Source organism: Pantherophis guttatus, chromosome 1, assembly GCF_059756535.1.
Source record: "Pantherophis guttatus breed Tessera chromosome 1, ASM5975653v1, whole genome shotgun sequence".
NCBI classification, from domain to species: Eukaryota; Metazoa; Chordata; class Lepidosauria; order Squamata; family Colubridae; genus Pantherophis; species Pantherophis guttatus.
The window spans coordinates 213940819-213964894 of record NC_142063.1 but is presented as its reverse complement, the minus strand read 5'-3'; the positions used below and the strand labels follow the sequence as shown (position 1 = coordinate 213964894).

General features: G+C 36.9%; 1 protein-coding gene across 4 annotated transcripts in view; it reads right to left on the bottom strand.

Moving 5' to 3' along the window:
- KIDINS220 (kinase D interacting substrate 220) overlaps nt 1-24076 on the bottom strand; it is a 71636-nt gene that overhangs the window by 36848 nt on the left and 10712 nt on the right. For all 4 annotated transcript variants that reach the window (XM_034432055.3, XM_034432051.3, XM_034432053.3 and 1 more), the window contains exons 2-14: nt 19981-20120; nt 18179-18277; nt 17278-17376; nt 11085-11183; nt 9894-9995; nt 9405-9503; nt 8858-9055; nt 8641-8739; nt 7184-7282; nt 4970-5068; nt 4313-4490; nt 3107-3271; nt 1623-1802 (exon numbers count right to left, since the gene is read on the bottom strand). In XM_034432055.3, coding sequence (XP_034287946.2) covers nt 1623-1802; nt 3107-3271; nt 4313-4490; nt 4970-5068; nt 7184-7282; nt 8641-8739; nt 8858-9055; nt 9405-9503; nt 9894-9995; nt 11085-11183; nt 17278-17376; nt 18179-18277; nt 19981-20088 — 1624 coding nt within the window. In that variant the 5' untranslated portion in view covers nt 20089-20120. The remainder of the gene's footprint in view (nt 1-1622; nt 1803-3106; nt 3272-4312; nt 4491-4969; nt 5069-7183; nt 7283-8640; nt 8740-8857; nt 9056-9404; nt 9504-9893; nt 9996-11084; nt 11184-17277; nt 17377-18178; nt 18278-19980; nt 20121-24076) is intronic.

Below are 24076 nucleotides of genomic sequence, written 5' to 3'. Positions count from 1 at the left end.
TTGTGCCAGGCCCTGGCCCCTACAGTCACATGATCAGACTTTGTCCTTGGCAACCTGTTCACTTATAACCAGTTGCCACGCTATCCTGTGATCTCATGTGATGCTATTTGCAATCATCTCCTCTCCAGCTTCCCCAGAGTGTCAATGAGGAAGCCAGAGGGGGATGGTTGCAAGTTGCTGCCACCACCTGCCATGGAGCTGAGATTCCATTTGGCAGGCAGCTCTTTGAGAGAGAGAATCTGCTTAACTACCACAACTGTGAAAGCCAGGTTTGCAGGCATTAAGCGAAAATTGTCACATGAGTAACTTGCTTAAATGACTGCTTTGCTCAACAGAGATTTTAAGTGGAGGACTACCTGTTTGTAATTTCAGATTTTAAAAAAACTCATTTTTTTTAAACCTCAGGAGAAGTTTGGAAAACACAATAAGGATATGTACACTTTGGTCTATGTATATCATTATCTACAATGTCATTAACTGCACTGAAAAACAGCACTGAATAATAAACAGCTGTCAACACTATAATCATTGCACATAGTACAAGTAGTCCTCGACTTACCATTACAACTGAGCCCAACATTTCTGTTGTTAAGTGAGACATTTGTTAAGTGAGTTCTGCCTCGTTTTACAACTTTTCTTGCTACAGTTGCTAAGTGAATCACTGCAGTTGATAAGTTAGTAACATGGTTGTTAAGTGAATCTGGTTCCCCATTGGTTTTGCTTGTCAAAAGGCTGCAAAACATGATCACATGACCTTGGGACACTGCAACGGTCTAAGTATGAAACAGTTGCCAAGCAGCTGAATTCTGATCACATTAGCATGGGGATGCTACAAAGGTCATAAGTGAGAAAAATGGTCATAAGTCACTTTTTTCAGTGCCACTGTAACTTTGAACTCTCACGAAATGAACTGTTGTAAATCAAGGATTACATGTACAGGCTTCTCTTGCTTTATGCTCAGATTATGTTTCCTGAAAACCTCATATACTGTAGAGTGAATTCATATAAGAGTGAAACATTGAACCAGTGGGAAAAACTGGTGTATGTTGTCAAATTTTGTAACTCAAATGCATTAATAAATGCACTCGTAAATTTTTCAAATATTATTCTTTAGTACTACCAGTGTTACTGAACTATATTTTATTCCTTGTTTCATGCTTTAGGTACAGTGAAAGCATTTTCTCCACCTTATCTACAGCTGTATTTCTATTGTGTATGGTTATTATGACAGATAGAGACAAAAGAACCACAGTGATCCTGATTCCAATTTAGGAAATATTTAAAGCCTAATTATTGTAAATACACTAAGTTACCATATCTTAATATATCACTCATTCTTGAAATATAACATATATGAGTAGAGTTTCCCGCTGTCTTTTTCTATCGTGTGATGTATTTTACAGACTGTTTTGATGGGGGGAGGAGAGTTGATACAGATATAATTTCTATACTCTTTTCTAGAAAGCATTTCCACAAGATTACAGATCTTCCAACGAGCGACAATATTATAGTTTTCAATAATGTGATTTGACTTTTGCTTCATTTATGCATTAATTAAAGTATCAGCTTAATTTTAAACATGCAATAAGTTAAAAATTAATTTCACTTAAAAGACAACTTACTGAAAAATACATATAGCAGTGCCAATAAACTCAGTGCCACTGCTATTCCAAGTTTTTCATCTACGGTAAATGTAAGCAATAAGCCAAGGCCGCCACACAATGAAAGTGAAAGTAACACAATAAGCCAGGAAAATTGGAACAAAGGTTCAATCTGCTGTCCTGCAAATGTTTTCATTTCATCTAAAAAGAGAGAAATAATTTTTAGTCAACATAAAATTCCCAAGATAGATACCATTTTCCTGAAAAATAACGGTGATTCATTTGATGTTGTTGAAGTCTTTTGGAAATTGAAGTGAATTTTCCATAGAACTATAGGGTTGGAAGGGACTTTGGTCTAGACCAACCTGCCACCCTGTACACGGATTCCTCATACCATCCCAGACAAATGGCTGTCCAATCATGTCTTGAAAACCTCCAATGATTGAATATCCAGACTTCAGGAGGCAAGCTGTACTGTTTAATAATTTCACTCAGCCAAAGAGATTTATAGATTAAAAAAATTAAAGTACAAGAAAAAGAGATATAAATAAATGGTTTTCACAGTGGAAACTCAGAAATGTTTGTATTTGGATTCATGTTTTCATATTTGTTCATCAGTTATTTAGAAATTACCACAGACAACAAGGTGACAAAATTTACTAATCACAATAATTTAAACAAAAGGAAAGTATCTAAAATAATCTCTCTAGACCTACAAACAGTCCATTTTATACAAAATATCAAAACAAAGGCACAGCCAAGCAAAGAATCCCAACCACACATGTACCATTTCACTTGAATTGGAAATGAACAAGTAATAAAAATGTGCAATATACGGCTGTTTTAAAAAACAGATTAAAAGAAAAGGAAAAATACAATTGTCAGTTACATTCTACTATAAAAATGTACACTATAACCACACATAATTCTATTTAACACATCTACTAAAAAAAGGAAAAATCATTGTAATCATTTCTCTGAGGAAAATTTAAAGCATGTGAATAAGTGCACACATAAAAAGCAAGGTGTTTTTTTTATTTTCTCTTAATACAAAAGATAGATTTATCCAACATTATTAACAGTTAGAGGAAAAAGAGGTTTTTTTTCCCCATAGCAGTTTTAAATTTATGTTAGATATAATGATTGCTCTCCAATTTTCATATTCTTGTTTACTTTGGATCAAATGAACAGGACAAAATCTAAACAGATATTATTGTAATTTCCTAGTTGCTTATTAATGTTTTAGATTACCATTGAAATGGTTTCTTTGAAATAATTATTTGAAAGTTGTTTTTTGTTTTTGAATTCACTGTTTGCTACCCACACCTGCAACATCTGAAATGGATGGCTGTATACATTCTTTAAATAAATACATTTTAAAATAAATAAAAACCAACTTATCTCAAACAGTGAGATGGTTAGCAAAGCAATATAATATTAATAGTAATAATAATAATAATAACCAACTTGTCTAGCATTCATAAGTATTCAAATCAAATATTTACCTTCAAGTTTCTTGAGCAAGAAAGATTTGCCACTTCCCCACTGGGCATACAGCCCAACACAAATCGGTGGCTGCATTGTTGGTTCACTAAGAATATCAGCTAATGCACTGCTATAGAGATCATAACCCAGCATATCCCCATCTGATTCAGTAGGAGACAAGTGCCCTGCAACACAAATAAACTTGTAAAATCATCTGCTTTTTTGCCCTGTTCTTTAATCACTAATACCAGATCATAGCCAGCCAGCCAGCTAAAGTAACTATTCTATAAAGTCAAATGCAATAGTTGCATGTTTATTTTCCATTCCCATACCAAAAATAAGTAAACAGATCAACCTAAAAGGTAATTCTTGACTTTATAGCCAGTTACTCTACACTGAAAATGGCAAACTGATTGCGTGAAAACCCCCATCAATCCCCCAGCTAGCATTGCTAATAGCAAAAAAAATTGAGAGATATAGAATATCCCAAAATATTTAGAGATCATCAGGCAATCCACCTGTCTACATTCAATCTACTGCTAATGAATCCTCTCTTGATTGCCAGATTTTTACGTGGTGCTAAAAAGCAGAAAATATTGGAACTAATCTAGTTTCCAAGAGAAAGACCTTCCAAAGCTGGAGTACCAGAATACAGAAAACTTTCTTGCTATTTAAAGCATGGAGGAAAATTCATGTTATACACCACCTGGAGTTGCCTTGTGTGAGATGGGTAGTCATATAATTGTGATATATAAATAACAAATGACATTACAGATTATCTAAGAGGACTCAAATACAAACTAACCAAACTAAAAAAGTTAGCATGTCTAAACAAAGCTAAATTAATATTTCTTTGATTTCAAATTGGTTTAGCTTGATAGGAACAATTTTAGCTTCCTCCATCCAAGAAGCCTGGAAAAGTTTATAGACTTTTGGATTTACAAAGTACTGTTTGGATCTACAAACTATGGATTGAAATCAGAAAGCAGATTAAAACCTATTTAAAATTGTCCCACACATATAAGAAGAAAGATATGCACAAGTGCGGGAAGAGGCTAGACTATTCTAACTTATTTCTAAAGCAGCATTTATTATTACATTAAAAAATAGCTACAGCTGGGCTGACATTTTTGCATATTTAATCATTAAATATTTTATGGCACTCCAGAAACATATTTTCCAAAGTATCAAAAATATTTATATTTTAAAAAATCCTAAATACTTACTAGCACCAAAGATTTGAGTTAAAATACTTTTCTGATGGCTGCAATCAATGTTGTAAGGGGTTTCACCACCTTTATTAGGCCTATAAAGTAGTCTGCCATCTTTAGGATTTCGTAACAGCAATTCTGCAAGCCTACGGCTCCTGCCACGAATAGCAATATGAAGTGGAGTGTCGCCTTTCTGTAAGAGTTGTAAATTAATAAATGCAGAAGCATATGAGAACTATACAGAAATATAAAGGACAAAATGCAATTTGGAGCAGAGTCGACATGATGTACGCTTGTCAAGAGTATCTTACAGCAACCGCATCTTCTCTACAGCTATTATTTTGTTTAAAGTGTTCCTGACAAGTGTCCATGCATGTGCCAATCATAATTTTCTCTTGAATCTGGATTTCTTTCTATAGTTTTACATGCATAGCTCATATAGTCAAAAGCTCAAGTTATGTTTCCCCCATTCCTTTATTCCTTACAAGTTATTTAACTTATATTCTTTAAATCATTTGTTTTCTCACATTATTATATTTTTACTAAATGAGAAAAATCTAGAAAGTCATTTTTTTAAGCAGATCACTTTTATCAAAAGTATTGAGGGTCAGCCCTCTGCCACTATTTTACTTTTAATTATGCTTTTCACATTGCTCAATAATTAGACTTTACCTTATCTACAGCAGAAACTTTTGCTCCTTTGTCCAGCAGAAGCTCAACTATTTCAATATTTCTCATTTTGGTTGCCTTTATAAGAGGTGTTTCACCGTCCTAATAGTAAAAAGAAAAAGATATAGCAGACACTTGAAGAACATATAAAGAACATTTAACATATTTTTAAAAGCCAAATTATATTTCATGACAAAAACCTTTTCCAACAGAATGGTTTGAGATGCATTATAATTTTAGCCACATTATTTTATTAGCTTTTAATTATATCAATAGCTGTTGAACTATGTTTTAATCAATGAAAATATACAAACCAGCTGAAATTAATTAGTAATTTATATGCTATCAAGTTGGTGTCAACTCTTAGTGAACACTTAGAATTTCTCCAGGATGATATGTCCCCAAACCAGCCCTTCAAATCTTCCAACAGTGGCCAATGCCACTGTAATTGAGTCCATCTACTTACCTGTTAATCATTCTCTTTTTTTCTACCTTTACCAGAATTATGAACTTCTCCAGAAAGTTAGTCTTCACATAGTATATACGAACTATAATTTGAACCTAGTCATTTGCACCTTGAATGACATTCCTAGATCTGTTCTATGATCCATTTGTTTTCTGTAATTTTTTCCAATACCAAAGTTTAAAAATATCAAAACTCTTTAAACCCTACTCCTTAAAATCCCAACTTTTGCTTCCATAAAGTATTACAAGAAAAATCATTGTCTGTACAATCCTGTTCTCAATAATAAAACTGTTTTCTATTTTCATTATATATAAGCTCTGCCTACACTGTTTTCTTTAAAATTCAACTTCACTATATTTTCATACCTTTCTGTTCTGTATCTCCAATATAGTTTTCGATTATTAACTTCTATATTTCTGTTTTTTTAATCTCTATATATCTTTCTGGTCATGCTCTATAAAGCTAGCCATCTTTTTCTACAGTTTATCTTTTATCTTGTTTATTTTCTGTTTTCTATTTTTGTCCTGCCAAAGTCTTTTCTTTTTCTTCATTTTTTTTCCTTATTTTCTTTGCTGCATTTCTTGATTCTTCTCTTTCAAATCTTTGCTCCATCTGAGCAAAATGGCTCCAAGAACCTCTTGCCAGTCTGAGGGAAGGAACTAAACATCTCTGTCCTGTTTTCTCAGCTGCTACCTCTTTTCCTTTTGCCTCTTCTCCTCAGGTCTAACAAACTTTTAGTTCATTCTTTTATTTTGGGCTCTATTTATTCAGTCTTCATGAGGCCTGTGGTTGCAGAGCTCTCAGGTAGCCATCTTCTCTTCCCTCCTTCTTCTCTCCTGCCTAACACTTCTGTTTGATTGGCAGTTGGGTCATCCCCACAATGGGGAGGATCAAGAAGGGAGAAAGAAGATGCTTTTAATTTGTTCAGACAGTCTTGCTCTCTATAATCCTCAATAAATTATTTGATTTTATTCCACAGATTCCATCAAAGAGATTGTGATTTCTGGATTTCAAAATAATTTATGTTCTCCATAAAAATGCTGAGTATGTGCTCAAGATCATATTTTGGAAACTGTTTGGCTTTCTTTTACTTTAACTTGACATGGAACTTGCACGTGAGAAGTTTGTCATTTATTCCATAGTCAAGCTCTGGTCATATCTTTGCTGTTATAACTGAGTGCCATATTCAAATCTAACTGATATTATTTGATCACTGGCTGTATTAAATCCAAATACTATCATTGCTATATCCTTCCCAATTATTTAAGTATAGGCTGACACTGGGCAGCCTACAATTAAGAATAAAAAAATTACAGAAGATAAAGAAGAAATCATATCAACTCCCAAAACAACATATAACCCATATGTTGTTAGTAGACTTGACTAACAACTCTCAAAGTGGAAGCCACAATGAACAGATTTGGTTTTGGTAGTTAAGTCTAAATGCAAAGTATTCATAAGAAAAATTTTACTGTCTAGTACTATTCCAAAAAGTAACAAGCAGCAATTGGGAGATATATAATAAAGTTATTGGTAAATATAAATTTGATAAATACATATCATACTTCTAAGAAAACCAGGTTATTGCTGTGTAAACAGATTATTTAAAAAATCAAGTTTATTATTAAATAAAGTTTATTCGTAAAGTTCAAGAACTATAGTTTTTAAAAATAAAAAACAATAACAATATAAACCAAAACCACCTATTATAAAGCTTACTCAGGCTTAGAAACTATTAATTATATACTTACCTTTGTACATATTTCAGTGTCTGGATTACACTGCAAAATATCTCTTACCATGGTAGCATTTCCCTTTTCAACAGCCCAATATAAAGCTGTTTTATTATCCTATAAATGAATAACACACGATCAACATTTTAAAAGCCAGTTGGATTAATTTCATAAGCCAGATATACCTTATATGTGCATTATTTAAATATGAATAACTCAGTGGGTTTTTATTTAGGATGGAAATGTATATGTAAGTAGTCTGCCTAAAATGATAATATTGTTATTACTATGCATATACTTATTGTTATATTTAAGAAATAAGTTTGTAAGAGTACCTCCTATTCAGGGTTTTGAACCTAAACTTGATTAAAATAAATTGCATGCTATTATTTTCTGCATCCAGCTAAAACACATTGTTCACATACCTGATGTAAGTACAGGGTTGTCCTCGACTTATGTCCACAATTTAACCCAAAATTGTTGTTGCTAAGCAACATTTAAGTTAATTTTGCCCCATTTTACGACCTTTCTTGCCATAGTTGTCAACTGAATCACAGCAGTTGTTAGTAACATTGTTGTTAAGTGAATCTGGTTTTCCCATTGATTTTTCTGTCAGAAGGTCACAAAAGGTGATCATATGACCCCATGATACTGCAACCGTCTTAAATATGAGCCAGTTGCCAAGCATCGGAATTTTGATCAGGTCACCATGGTAGATGCTGCAATGGTTATAAGTGTGAAAAATGGTCTTGTCACTTTTCAATACCATTGTAACTTTGAACAATCACTAAATGAACTGTTGTTAAGTCGAGGACTACCTGTAGCTCATAACAGCTAAGTGTCAAAACAATTACAGGTAGTCCTCAAGTTATTATCACAATTGTGACCATGATTTCTGTTGCTAAGCAAGATAGTTAAGTCAGTTGGGGCCAATTTTATGACCTTTTTTTACCACAGTTGTTAAGTGAATCATTGCAACTGTTAAGTGAACCATGTGATCATTATACAAATCTGGCTTACCCAGTTGACTTTGCTTGTCAGAAACCAGCTGGGAACAAAGCAAAAGGTAATCATATTACCCTGGGACACTACAGCCATCATAAATACAAGCCAGTTGCCAAGCACATTTTGATCATGTGATAGTGGGGGTGCTGTGACCGTCTTAGTGTGAGGATCAGTATCAAGTCATTTTTTTCAGTGCCACTGTAGCTTCAGTCACTGAACGAGTGGCTGTAAGTTGAGTACTACCTGTACACTGTAGATAGAAATGAAAGTATCTATTCCTCACTCCAATGTAGAAACAATGTGCAGTAAAGTTTAAGAAATATACTTGCCAGAGTCAAATCTTGACAATTTGGTATGAATATTTTTTCCAGAATATAAATATTATCTGATAAAATATCTCCTATCTACAAAGGATGCTTCTATGTTCTCCAAATGCCACATTCAGAAGCATTAAACAGAGAATTACTTACCTGACCTCTAATGTCTATATCAGCATATTTATGAAGCAATGCTCTCACAATTTCAACATGACCACCTCTGACAGCCCCAATCAGCACGGTATCTCCACTCTGAAATTAGCACACAACAGAGTCACTATCTACTTCAGATATTCCCAAATTAGCTTTCAAAGTGTCATGGTACAAACAAATAAGGCAACACTTTTATGCCACGCAAACACATACTCACTCGATCAGGAATATTCACATAGGTTCCTGCATCTAGGAGATCTTGCACAATTTCTGTGTGTCCCTCCTTTGAAGCAATCATCAAAGCTGTATTTCCATCTTTATCTGTTAAGTTCACATTTGGATTTCTTTTCAGGATTTCTTTCACTGAATCTGTAAAGCCACCTTTTACTGCTACAATAAGTGCAGTCATAGAATTCTGTGAGAGAATTAAAAAACACTTGCTAACATGAATCAGTATATTTTCTTCTAATGTATTCATTTCTTCAATACCAAATGTAAACATATATTTTTCTATTACTTTTTTTTTTTTACAAATGCTTTATTTTGACAAGACAATAATAACAAGAAGCCTGTGTTTGACATGGACATCAAACCTCCACTACTCAGTTCTTGGCATTTACTTCCCTGAGGTGTTGCATGATATCTAGATTCACTTGGATAACTGAGGGAATTTATACACTGAATACAATTAATAAATATGTTGCTTTTGATTAGAAATATATTTCAACTAGTATTTTTTTAAAAAAAATAAAAGTTATACTCACAGCTCCTTCCTGATCTACATCTGCTCCCATCTGCAACAAATACTTTACACAGTCCAGATGTCCTTTTCTTGCTGCCCAGATCAATGATGTAGTACCATACTGGTAGAAAAAAAATACATATTTTATACCTCTGATAAACTATAGTTTGATTGCTAAATGCTGCTTCAAAAACAGATGGCAAATATAAAAACTATATATAACTGGTGAGTGGGCAGAGATGAGACATTGTTATTAAGAGCAGGATTTTAGGAGGAAGATTAAAATCTTTACATGATGCAAAAATGCAGCATACAATCTCATTACCACCAAAATTTTTATAGGAAGCTAAAAGAACTACAAATCTGATTCTCCTCTAGCATAGAGATAGTGTATACCTATATTATATATAATCTACATATATAGATAATAGAAGACAGATAGATAGATAGATAGATAATAAGATATATGAATGATAGAGTTCCAGTCTTAAGCAAATGCTTTCAAGTTTACCTTGTCAGAACAGTTGACTTTAGCTCCATGTTGCAGTAATAGTTGCACTATTCGAGAATGGCCTCGACCTGCTGCCCAAATTATCGGATACACACTATATTGCTAACAGAAAAACAATTGAAAACAGTAAGAATAAAATGTTATTGGCTCACCTCAGTTTTCAGGCTCACTTCAGTTATCAGGTATGAGTCTGACTCAATCCAGTATATTAGAAATAAAATGAACAACAAAGTGATTTCTTCTTAACAAAAGTTCACTTAATCATGATAACTGATATTAGGAAAAAAGTACAGAAATATATTTTCATCAATAATAGCAATTAAAGAGCAATATTCTGTCTCTATTGACAGAACCAAATTAGTACAAGTTTTTCAAGCACAGCTACAAAAAACAGTTAATCTACATGGAACAAGAACTCTGGAGCATGGAAGCAAATTCTCTTCTGCTTAACCAACATTACTTTTAATGTTGTTGAAAGCAGCAAAACATGGCTGAGTGTGCCTTTTTATATGGTTGAGAATTTCTATTATGAGGGGTCCTCAGTGCTCTATGAGCTTGGCTGTTTTCTTGAAGACATTTCTAGACTAGTTAACACCATCATCTATAAATATTCACTTTTATTGGTAATAATTTCTATTATGTTGAATTAATTCTGCAGATAATTAGTTGTATCATGTTAAGTTAAAATTATTGTTTTAAAGTGCAGTGAGACATTTTTAAAAGCATTACAGGTAGTCCTTGTTAATAACTGCCTCATTTGGCAATCATTCATATTTACAATGGTGAGGAAAAGGAACATTATGACCGATTCTCCAAGCAGCGTGCTGGAGAAAGGAACTTTATGACCTATCCTTGCATTTTCAACCTTCACAGGCCTGCAGGCCTGTAAAGCAAAGGAAAGCTGAAGCAAGATCATAAACACAATTGCAATTTCACTTAGCGATCACTTTGTCTAATTGGGAGTTGCCAGTCCCAATTGTAGTCATTAAACAAGAACTACCTATAGTCTTTTATGAGGAAATATTAATTTTACACAAACTAAAAATGGCTAGTACAGCTAGACTAATAGCCAACAGAAGAATTTCTATCTCACATTCTATAAATATCTGAATAATATCATTCAAGATAATTCCAAATGCAAATTGATATAATGTTAATGTTTGATTGCAAAAAGGGAAAAAATGAACTTACTATACCAGTGATGTTTGGGTTTGCTCCTCTTTCGAGAAGCAGTTCAGCTACTTCAGTAGAGCCTTTGTAGCATGCCCACATAAGGGCTGTCCACCCACCCTAAAACCATAAAACAGAAAATCATAGCATTCCTACAATTAAACAAAGGACTAAGCTACATAATTGATGAATTATCTTCAAGACACCAATATATATTCATTTCCAAAGGAACATAAAAAGTGTTATGTTGCAACAAAAACAAAGTCCTAAGAATCTTAAAGAATAATAAATGTCTTATTGTGTAAGATTTGGGATCCATTTCATCTGAAGCAGAGCATTACCCTCACTTATGATATCTATATAAATACAGCTGCACATATAGACATGCCAATGTACACAACACTTCTACCCAATCAACCTCAGTCTTGACCTTTCTACATACTGTGTGACTTTTTTTTACACACCCTGATAGTAAACAAGACAGAAAGGGAATACATGCAACAATAAGGCAAAGGAAATTGAAATGCAAAAAGTATAGATTTTATTCATATAAAACCTGCCCACCACACAACAGAATTCTGGGTGGCTTATAACACTAAGTAGTAGATATCACCTTACTGATGGGGTTATTCTCTGAACTGTTACTGTTGGACAGTGCACTTGTAAATTTCCTTTGAAATTCTCTTACTCAATTAGCAAATACATTCTATTATGTAAAACATCTATATGAACTTCTGGCATTACACTTCAAGAAAGACAATCACCCAACACTGTTTATAACACACCCAAAAGCAGTTCTAACATCAGAATTAAAAGGAGCTAAATAGTATACAGGCCGTTCTCAAGTGATTACAGCATACAAGTGGGGTTGAAGAGGCCACTACATGCACTGAAAGGGCTAGTGCATGAGTTGGGGGAAGGCCTGGAAGGAGGCCTAGTGCAAATTTGCATGAGTGCAGGATATAAATTAACAAATGAAGATACTGATAAATAAAGATAAAGATATTTTCTTTTAGATAGCCAGTAGGAATTAGATAGCCAGTAGGAATTAGTGAGTAAATTTACCCCTAGTGTGGTTTGGACATAGCGAAGCAAGAGTGAATTTTGATAATAGGCGGTGAAACCATTTGGTGTTGTATTATTGCCCAGAAAGACTTTTTAGGAATATCCAAAATGGCTACCACGACTACTACCTTGAAGAAGAAGGCAATCACGACCTCTTCAGCCTCATCTCCAGTCACCACCTCTGTGACGCTACGAAGATCATCTGAAGATGTGGCTATTCCAGGAAAAGCATCGACACAAGATACTCTCCGGTCTATACAGGAGACGTTGATTAAAAATCAAGATTCAACGTCAAAGACCTTGGAAGAGCTGAAGAGGAATGTCGAAATGTTAACTACTGAGACAAGGTTGTTTCATGCAAAGTTTGAGGAGTTCCAAAATACTTTGACTAATCACGAGGAACGGATTCAAGCTTCCGAGATAAAGCCCGAGAAGGTGACCTGTAGGATAGAGCGGCTCGAACTCTGGCAAGCCTTGGCTAATAAAAAAATCAAGGAAGAGATTATCTTCCTCAAAATGGATAGATCTGGCTACTTCTTATGGTTTCAGAATGTCCCTGAAGAGAAAGGTGAGCGCTTGGATGTACTAATGGGAGAGATCGTTGCAGGAATTACTGGAAGAGATTTTGCAGAAGTTTCAAGGGATATTGACAATATGTACCGAGTATATACCAGTTATGCTCGGCGCAACAAGCTCCCTAAAGAAATCCATGTTCGATTTACTAGAACAGCACTAAGGGATGAAGTGTTTCAGAAAATGAGGGACCAAGCTTTTACCTACAAAGATAACCGACTAACAGTATTGCCCCAGCTCCCGAGAAGAGTACGAGACATTCGGAGGAAATATGACTTTTTGACAACATGGCTGAGGAAACAAGGGATACGTTATTGTTGGCTTCTACCGGAAGGCCTGACGTTTACCTGGCAAGAGCAGAGGTTACTATTGGAATCCGTACAGGAAGCGCAGGACTTCACGGAGACCTATATCAATTTTAGTGACCAAGAGAGTGAAGGTGGTAACCTAGGTAAGAGCCAAGAAGAGGTAGCCCAGGAAACAACAGCCACAGAGCATATTGGACATGACAAAGACACAGCCCAATCTGGAGAAGAAAGAGGAACAAATTTCCAAATCGAGACCAGATCCCAGAAACTCAAGAACGCGGGTAAGTAGAGGTATGGATGAGGTATTCCACCTGTTTTCCGCTAACATCAATGGCCTGAATGCTCCCACTAAGAGGAAAAAGGTCTGGGATAAACTTCAAAAAGATAATTATGATATTATATGTTTACAGGAGGCCCATATAAGGAAAGACCATTCTAAGATTTTAATTTATCCCAAACTGGGGAAGTTGTATGTATCCTTGGCCAACCAGAAGAAAAGGGGAGTTGTCGTTTATGATCGGAGAGGCCTGGTGAAACGTCAAGTATATGCAGATACAGAGGGTAGGATACTGGTGTTAGAGATTAGTATTGGCCAAAAAATAGTATTGTTAGTAAATATATATGCCCCTAATGTTAATCAAATGGGTTTCTTTAAAGGTTTGCATAAGAAAATTAATGAATTAAATTACGAGCATGTATGCATAGTAGGTGACTTCAACATGATTGCTGATACTTCAAATGATTATGATCCAGGAAGGGGTCCTCCTAAATATAAAAAAGGGCATAGGAAGGTACTCCCCAAAACAAGAACAGAAATAGGGTTAAGAGACGTCTGGCGAGACTGCCATCCTATGCAAAAGCACTTTACATATTTCTCCCCCAGGCATAGATCGTGGTCTAGGATAGATATGGTCTGGTCAACATCAGATTTGAAAGAAGGCATAAATTCGGTTGAAATAGGGACAAATATATGGGCAGACCACCATCCCCTGGTAATAAAATGGAAGGGGTCCACTAGAAGAGCGAGATGGTCTATGAGGGCTGAGATCATGAAAGATGAGGGATTTATAAATATGATTAAAAAAGAATTAGATCATTTTTTTACCGAAAACAAGAGAGAAGTTACTTCCCTTCAAAATATTTGGGATACTGTCAAAGCAGTAGTTAGGGGATTGGTAATAAAATATACAGCTACCAAATGGAGAAAGGAGAAGGCCAAACGGATTGAGTTAATGACTGAATTGGAGAAAGCTGAAGGAGAGATGCGTTTAGATCCGCATAATAATTTGATTAAGGAGAAAATTGACTTGATTAGGCATGAGTTATCTATCCTAGATCAAAACGATTTGGCGAATAAAATTCGGAAAAGTCGACAAAACCAATTTGAGCATGCTAATAAGCCGGGCCGGTGGTTGTCATATAGATTAAGAAAAGAGGCAGAATCTAGAAAGATTGAATTTTTACAGGACTCTATCAGAAATTTGGTAGGTACTACAGAGCAAAAAGCAAAGGTGGCCCAAGATTTTTATACCTCCTTATATAGCCAAGAAATCCATCAGGAAGATAAATTCAAGAGTTATCTCCAGAATCTACAATTGGAGATGATTCTGGATTACTGTAAAGAAATTTTAAATGCAGAAATTACAGTTGGGGAAATAGCAGTAGCTATCAAGAAACAAGCCAATGGCAAGACTCCGGGACCGGATGGGATTCCTGGTGAATTTTATAAAGGAGTCTTTGACTCACTTAGTTTGTACATTAAAGATCTATTTAATGAGGTTTTATTACACTCTAAGATACCCCAGTCCTGGACGGAAGCCTACATTTCCCTAATCCCGAAACCCGATAGAGATAAAACTCTGATCCAGAACTATAGGCCAATCTCGCTCCTGAATGTGGATTACAATTTTTTTGCGACAATACTAGTTGAGAGACTCCAGGTGTTCCTGTCCCGATTTATCCACCAAGACCAGAATGGTTTCCTGTCTCATAGGCAGCTAAGAGATAACGTAAGGGTAGTATTGAATGCCTTAGAATACTATGAGTCACACCCTGATAAACCAATGGTAATGATTTTTCTGGATGCCCAAAAGGCTTTTGACAGAGTCAACTGGAATTTTATAATACAACAATTGGAAGTGATGGGTTTTGGGTCTCAATTTACAAGGGCAGTTCAAGCCATCTATTCTAAACAGTCGGCAAGGCTACTGTTTAATGGATCACTATCAGATGAGATACAGATTTATAAAGGTACTAGACAAGGATGCCCTCTTTCACCGCTGGTTTTTATTTTAACACTTGAACCACTTCTTAAGACAGTGGTTCTTAAGGCAGGATTCGGAAATTAAGGGCTTAAAAGTTAAAGGGGAAGAATACAAACTCCAAGCATTCGCCAACGATTTGGTTTTCATATTAGAAGATCCCCTTATTACGGGACCAAAATTACTTACTAAATTAGATGAATACGGGGAGGTAGCGGGATTAAAAATCAGTAAGGATAAAACCAAAATGTTAACAAAAAATTTGTCAGGTGCCCAAAAGGAACAGATTCAAAGTATTATGGGGATTAATTGTGTCAAAAACCTTAAATATTTAGGTATTTGGCTTACAAATAGATGTTCTTCTATCAAAGAGCTCAATTATTCCAAATTATTAATAGACACAACGAATGAAGTGGAGAGATGGCGGTATATTCAGATCTCATTTTTGGGTAGAATTGCCGCGATAAAAGCCGTTTTACCGAAATTGATCTTTTTATTCCAAACGGCTCCTGCAAGATTGGATAAAAAATTTTTTAGGAAATTAGACCAAATTCTAAATAAATTTATTTGGCAAAGTAAAAAAACCCGTATAAAAAGAAAAATGTTGCAAGAACACAAAACAAGGGGTGGCTTGGGGCTCCCTATGTGGGAGCTTTATTACCAAGCTTCATCCCTGGTTTGGATAAAAGATTGGGTGATCCTCTCAAGAAAGCGCATTTTGGCAATTGAAGGATATGATTTGCAGCGGGGATGGCATTCCTTCTTGTGGTCTCAGAAAGACAAACAATCCAAACATTACTAATCATTATATTAGAGGAATTTTATTAAGGGTTTGGGAAATCGGTGAAGAAGCAAGTTTACACACAGATTCCTAAGTGGGTGTCTCCGTTAGAGGCAGTGACCCTTCTGACTGTGCACAATATAAAGAGGAACTGAAGGGGAAATACTCAAGGACCAGATGATTGCTTGGGGGAGAAACATCAGATCAAAAATAAATCTAGATGATTGGGAAGAAGTGTGGAACAATAATCTGAAGCTGACAAGAGCGGTAACTTACAAGGAGAATCAGTATAAAATGCTGTATAGGTGGCATCTAGCACCATCTAGGATTGCAAAGATATACCCAAACGCAAACCCTAAGTGTTGGAAATGCGGTCATTGGCAAGGTACTTTCTACCATATGTGGTGGACATGTCCTGAAGCGAGGAAATTCTGGAAATTGATACAAAAATGGATCCAAGAAATAATAGAGGAGGAGATTGCCCTTATACCAGAAATTTACCTCCTGGGAGTTCTGAAACGAGCATATGGGAAGAAGAAGAAATATCTAATTATCCACATAACATCCAGTTACAGCTGCGAGAATCTCTTATGCACAACATTGGAAGGAGAAAAGTTGTCCAACTGAGGAGCATATAGTTAACAAAATATTGGAATGCGCAGAAATGTGTAGATTAACATATGTACTAAATGAGAAGGAAGATTCAGAGTTTTATACGGTATGGGATTTGTGGTATAGGTGGTTGGGAAATAAATGCAAAAGTTAATTACTAAGGGGGACAACGCTTAACTATTAACTTAACTTATGTACTATTATATTATGACTTATAATATATTAATTTCATAAATATCTTACGATTCTAATTGTATATTATCTATATAACCTATTAGCTACCATATTTATAAGCATATAGTATGACTACACGTTGCCAAACCAAAAAGGTTGAATTGTAATATATTTGTTTATTCAATAAAAATTTTTTTAAAAAAAGATATTAGTTAATATTAATTGGAGAGTGAGCTTAACTCTCGGTTAGTCATGTTTGTTGTTTCGTTTTAGTCCTGTGTTTCTGTGTTTCTATATTTCGTTTCCTATATTGTTTTTCAATCATTATTGTGTGTTCATTTTATTATAAATATTTAATAAAGATTATTTTATAAAAAAAAAACAAATAAAGATACTGGAAAAGTAACTTTTTGATGTTATTATAAAAGTAAAAAATATACCATGTCTCGATGTTCTATATTCACATTGCATGCTAAGAGTTCTGATACAATAGCAATATGTCCCTCTTTAGATGCAGAGATAAGAGCTGTCCAGTTATCCTACAATAAGGTAATAAAAGAAGGAAAATGTCAGTTTTATAAGTACTTAAGAACAGGTTTTTTTATTTATTTCATTTATTAAACAAATTTATATAGCTGCTCATGTACTAGAAAGAACTTTCAGCTAGCTGTAAACAAAATAAAAATGCAACACACCTTTTTTTTTAAAGTAAGGTTGAGGCCTTAATAATAATAGATTATTAAATTTGTATACCACCTGATTATCAACGGTTCTGGACAGCTCACAACAAAGAAATTACAATAAAATCAATAAAAAAAGAGAGAGAAAAGATAAAACTCGCATTCATCTATCTGCCTGCCAGCTCCATTAGTAATTTGGCCACAATGCCTGAGGAAAAAGCCAAGTCCTCACCACTTTTCTCAAGGGCAACAGGGTTGCAACCATCCATATCTCCAAGACAAGGATATTTCTTAAGGCCAGTGCCGTGACAGAGAAAGCACACTTCCAAGGACCCATCAGATCACATTGTCTCACTGAAGGGGCCCAGAGCATTACCCACTTTGCCAAATCTATTAGGACAGGCAGAAGCCACCAATCAAAAGATTGTTCTAGCTGAATTAACTCCCTTAAACTATTAAGCTTTAACAAAGAACGAATTACAGGCATGACATCGTACTTTATTACTGTAACAATGAACGATAGGATGGAATGGCACAGTCTTTATCTGTTATATATTTTGTGTTCGCAGATCTGATTTCAAGATACATACAGGCTGATAGCAAATTAAATGTGCTGGAGGAGAGATAAAGTATGAAGCAGGATAAGCTTCTTAGTACTTACTGAATCTTCCAAGTTACAATTGGCGCCTTTCTTTATCAGTTCTTGGACAATTTCTAAATTGCCTTGCTCTGCAGCTAGCATTAAAGGAGTCTGACCATTCTGCAATCATAAAAAATGCATATAGGAAAAAGCTAATTAAGAGGATATCTAACAATTCTTATAGCAGAAAGCCATGTAGTATTCAAGGTTTACTTAGACACTGAAGCATATCTCCTAAAACAGTACTAAAAAAAAAAACACAACAGGTAGTCCTCTTTTAATAACCCTAATTGGGACCAGCAACTTTGTCACTAAGCAAAGTTAAGCAAAACATCAAATGACCACACTGGCTTACAATGACAGTTCCAGCAGCCCTGGTTTTGGCTGTTAAGCAAGCAATCAGATAATTGTGACTTACAGCCTCCTGCTGGGTTCATCACAACTTTGCTTGTTGGAAGCTGGCTGGGATGGATCACAAATGGTGATCATATGACCACACAATGTTGCACAATGGTTGTTGAGCGCCTAAATTGTGATTATATGACTGCAGGGACATCACAACTGTTATTAAGTGTGAAGACAGGCCATAAATCACTTTCTTCAGTGCCATCATGACTTCAAACATTTGCCAAATAAATGATTATTAAGTGAGGACTGTCTTGTTATCCGGATTCAATAAAACATTAACAGAAACAAGTTTAGGCAATACAGTATCTTGTAAAAAGGTCATATTTGTGAATCCAAGGATTTGGTTTTGAAATTCTAATTCATCTTATAGAACAGAGCAGCAACTATTTATTGATTGTAAAAATTCTTGTTAAAAATGTTTCATAATGTAAACATTAAACAGTTGCAATCCCTTTATATTAAAGCCTTAAAACATAAATACATAATTTCTATCCCATCAAATCAAGAGACTCTGGATAGCTTACAGTAGTGTACAAGCAAACAAAAATAAAGAAATAATTTATTAAATTAAAATTAAAACATTAATTAAATTAAATTAAATCAACTAAAACTAGAAGAAAGCCAACAGAAGTATTCAAACCCAAGGAAGTAATGAAACATCGTGGTCTCTTTCTAAAGTGTAGAAGTGAGGGAATCAGACACACTTGTTCCATAACACAAGGGTGGCTTCTTCCTCACTTCTATCCCATCCCCTTCATATTTTGGGAGGCAGATATGTAGATTGCCCCAAATGAATGACTCCCTTATTGAATATGGTGATTCATTAACCACAGCGAAAAGGTTATAAAGTTGGGTGTGTCTCATTTAATGATTGCCTCACTTAACAACAGAAATTCTGGTGAGAATTGTGGTTATAAGTCGAAGACTACCAGTGTTCATAGTATCGAGAATCCTGCATATATTCTTAGAGCATACAAGCTGAAACATAAACCTGATTTCACTGCAGGAAGTTATCCCAACTGTCTTACATGAATCTTCCCAAATGAAATCCAAGTAAGAGCAACTGTGAGTCACTAGCACCCTAAGTTCCTGTTCATTGTTTATTTACTGACTCATCAGTAAACCAAGCAACAGAGCAGGATTAACTAACATAGAAGGACTTCTTGGAGATTCCAGACTAGTCTTGTGGCAGAATTATCTTTCATAGGGCACCAAAGGTTCTCGGCCTCTGCAGAGACTGGCAAAGGGGATAAGCTACAGACTAGCAAAAAAGTAATCTGACCATGTCAATATCCCACATTTAAAGATTACAAATTAATTGCTGTGAAATGATGAACAGAATGAACATCAGAGATATGCCATGCTCCCACAGGCTCTGCTAGTTTTCAAAGTATTCACTTCACAGTTTATCATACCTCATCCCTTTCATCCACATCTTTGCACTTCTCAAGAAATGCTTTCAAAGCAGGAACATTTTCTTCTTCCACGTAAGTGACCAAACTCTGAGACATCAGATTAGCCATCCTTAGTGGTCAGGTTCCACAATGCCAGTTATCTACATAAACAAAAGGAACCATTTAAACGTGTCAGTAACATACTGAAAGAGGCAGATGACAAAATGACTTCATGCCTATCACTAGAAAAAACAATTTCAGTTACATCTGTATACAAATAATGTTCAAGATTTCAGCCTTTTAGTGTCATAATAAAGAAATTATTAAAATAAATGAATTACAAACAAAATGTTCTGCACATTTCAAACTTTTATTTGGTAATTTGATACAGCAATAGCAAATTATCTTTAAAATGTCTTATTTTATACCACAGCTTTATTTTACATCTGACAGTAATAAAGAAACTGATGACAAATGTATAAATATTTCCTTTAACCATGTATTTACCAACACTGCAGTATTTTGGATTGTCATAGCTCAAAAATATACACTAGAAGAGATCATTTAGAAAGAAGAAATATGTATTTCAAAAAAAAGTTCAACTAAGGCCTTCCTCAAAATATGACAATTCAATAGAGGTCATCTGTTAATATTTGAAATAACAAATAAATCTATGCATACCACAACCAATGTGCAATTCCCTCATGCTTTTAAGAGTTTGCCTTTAGTCTCTCTAGGACAGTGTTTCTCAACCTTGATAGCTTTAAGATGTGTGGACTTCAATTCCCAGAATTCCCCAGCCAGCATGGCTGGCTGGGGAATTCTGGGAGTTGGAGTCCAGCGATCATACATTTGCTAAGGTTGAGAAACACTGCTCTAGGAGAAATGTTGAGACACAAAGATGTTGAGACTCTAGAAAGAGTGCAGAGAAGAGCAACAAAGATGATTAGGGGACTGGAGGCTAAAACATGAAGAACGGTTGCAGGAACTGGGTATGTCTAGTTTAATGAAAAAAGGAGTAGGGAAGACATGACAGCAGTGTTCCAATATCTCAGGGGCTGCCACAAAGAAGAGCGAGTCAAACTATTCTCCAAAGCACATGAGGGTAGGACAAGAAGCAATGGGTGGGAACTAATCAAGGAGAGAAGCAACCTAGAACTAAGGAGAAATTTCCTGACAGTTAGAACAATTAACCAGTGGAACAGTTTGCCTCCAGAAGTTGTGAATTCTCCAACAACTGGAGGTTTTTAAGAAGAAACTGGACAATCATTTGTCTGAAATGGTATAGGGTTTCCTGCCTGAGCAGGGGGTTGGACTAGAAGACCTCCAAGGTCCCTTCCAACTTGGTTATCCTATTCTATTCAAGTATAGGCTGGGTTTCCAACTTTTTATTTCCAGCAGTGGGACAGATAGAACCAAGAGATTAAATTTTCACCTTTATCTATCCAATTGTGCACAAACAATCTGAAGACCATGATCACCACAGAAGCAAACATACATATGTATAATTATGTAATTTGTTATAACTGTCTTAGTTTCTTAGAAAATCAATTTGAGATACTTTAATTATCTGAAAGAATATATATTAAAAAGCACGTGGGGAAAAATGATAGATACGTAGAGCAATGTAGAAAGAATTAATAAAGGCATACAAGTACAGATAATTCAGCTGCTGAGGCTGTATTTCATGCAAATTGGTATATGTAAATATAATAATTACCATCTAACACAAGTAAGCCTCACTGCTCAGTGGAATTAGTTTAAGCCTTTACAGAATTTTCATCATGAAGCCTTTATACTCCAACTTTCCCACTGGCATACAAAATTGTTTAGGTAACATATTGTATTTATCCTGTTTAATGTACAGCTTGCAATTAGATTGGACGTTGGTCTTACCTGATACGTCTGTTCTCTATGAGAAGGAAACGGCAGTCAGGCATGGGATTGGACTCCTGCACAGCATAGGACCGAGTCTGCAGCCTTGAAAGGCTCCGCCCTCTGCTGGAGTTGCCCAGTGTTTCGGCGAGGGCGCTGACGCAGATTGGCGTGTCTTTCTGGAAAGAGAGAGAATGAAAAAAACCAAAACCACCCATCCGCCTTCTACAGGGCCCTCCAGAGAGGGTGGGGCTGACTGCCGTTTCCTTCTCATAGAGAACGGACGTATCAGGTAAGACCAACGTCCATTCTGCTCATCGAAAGGAAACGGCAGTCAGTCATGGGACATACCAAAGATAAATGTCCGTCGGGAGGGAGAAGACGAGGCCCTGTAGCGTTAGACTGCGTGGATGGCCTGGAGGACCCGACGGCCGAATGCCGCTTCCGCTGATGCGAAGGTGTCCACCTTGTAGTGTTGGATGAACGGCGATAAGCTCATCCAGGTGGCAGCTCAGCAAATGTCCTCTACCAAAACCTGGGTAGCCCATGCTGTGGAAGTGGCGGTGCTCCTGGTCGAATGCGCTGTGATATTTCGTGGAACAGGTAAGGAGTGCCTCTGGTAAGCCGTAGAAATAGTAGCTCGAATCCACTGCCCCAGCATAGGGGATGTGGCCTTGGCCCCGATAGAGGTCGGTTGGTAAGAAACAAACAAAGATTCAGTTTTTCGAATGGTCGAAGTACGGGAGATGTAGATTTTGAGCGCACGACGTACGTCGAGGGTGTGCCAAGAGCGTTCCAAACGATGGACCGGGGAAGGACAGAAGTTCAGAAGAATCAATTCTTGTGCTCCGGTGGAAGAGGGAATTGACTTTCGGGACGAAAGAAGGATCCAAGCGGAGGACGACCCTGTCCCGATGGAAAACGCACAGGTCACTGCAAGTAGACAGGGCCGCCAACTCCGAGATGCGGCGGACCATTGTTATGGTAACTAAGAAGGCAACCTTAAACGAAAGGAAGCGAAGAGACACAACACGAAGGGGCTCAAAGGGGGATTCCGTCAGAGCTGAGAGGACCTTATTGAGGTCCCATGTGGGAAAGCAATGGACTGTTGGAGGGCATAGGTTGGAGGCACCCTGCAGGAAATGACGAATGACTGGAGAAGAAGAGCCGCAGGTTAAGACGGAGGAGATGGCGGCCACTTGGTGACGGAGGATGTTGGGGGCCAAGCCCGACTCAAAACCCGCCTGGAGAAACCGCAAGACATCGACGATTGATGCCGACAGGGGAGGAACTTCCGACCGACGACACCAAGAGACGAATAAGGCCCAGGTAGCTATAGATGCGGTTAGTTGACGCTCTGTAGGACGCCTGGATGGTGAAAATGACAGGAGCAGGTACGTTGGCATTCATCAAGAGGCGCCACTCAACCTCCAGTCAAGTGGTACCATGTCAGGTCCGGATGTTGTAGGGCCCCCTGGCTGAGGGCAATGCGGTTGTCGGGAATGCTCCAGGGTCGCGAGACAGATAGGGACACTAAGTCCGTGTACCAGTGCCTTCAGGGCCAGCAAGGAGCCAGTAGGATGATTTCCGCTCGTTCTTCTAACACCTTCCGGAGAACCCTGGGGAGTAAAGGTAGGGAAGGGAAAGCGTACAGAAGGCCCGAGGGCCAAGGGCAGCGGAGGGCATTCGTGGCCTCCACCCTGGGATCCTGGTACCTTGAGAAATACCTCAGGACCTGATGGTTGGCGGCCGAGGCAAACAGATCCACACAGGGCATGCCGAATCGAGTCACGATCTCCTGAAACAGATGAGGGGGTCCTCATCTCCACGTGATCCAGATGGTGTCAACTGATGGCGTCTGCCTGAGCATTTGCCACTCCGGAGATGTGGTCTGCGTGCAAGGAGTGAAGATTCGTTTCGGCCCAGAGCCCCAGGAGAAGGGTTTCGTCCATAAGGGCTCTCAAATGTGTGCCTCCCATTCTATTTATATGGGCCTTAGCCGTCACATTATCCATGAGGATGAGGACATCCCGAGCCTCCACCTTGCTCCAAAAGTGGAGGAGAGCCAGACGAATGGCCCGCAACTTTAAGAGGTTGATGTTAAGGCACTGCTCAGAGGGAGACCACTGACCTTGAGTCATGTGATGGTCCAGGTGGGCCCCCCAGCCCAGGAGGCTGGCATCCGTGGTGATGATCAGGCGTGTCGGTTCTCGGAAGTAGGAGGCCTTGGAGAGCGCCGATG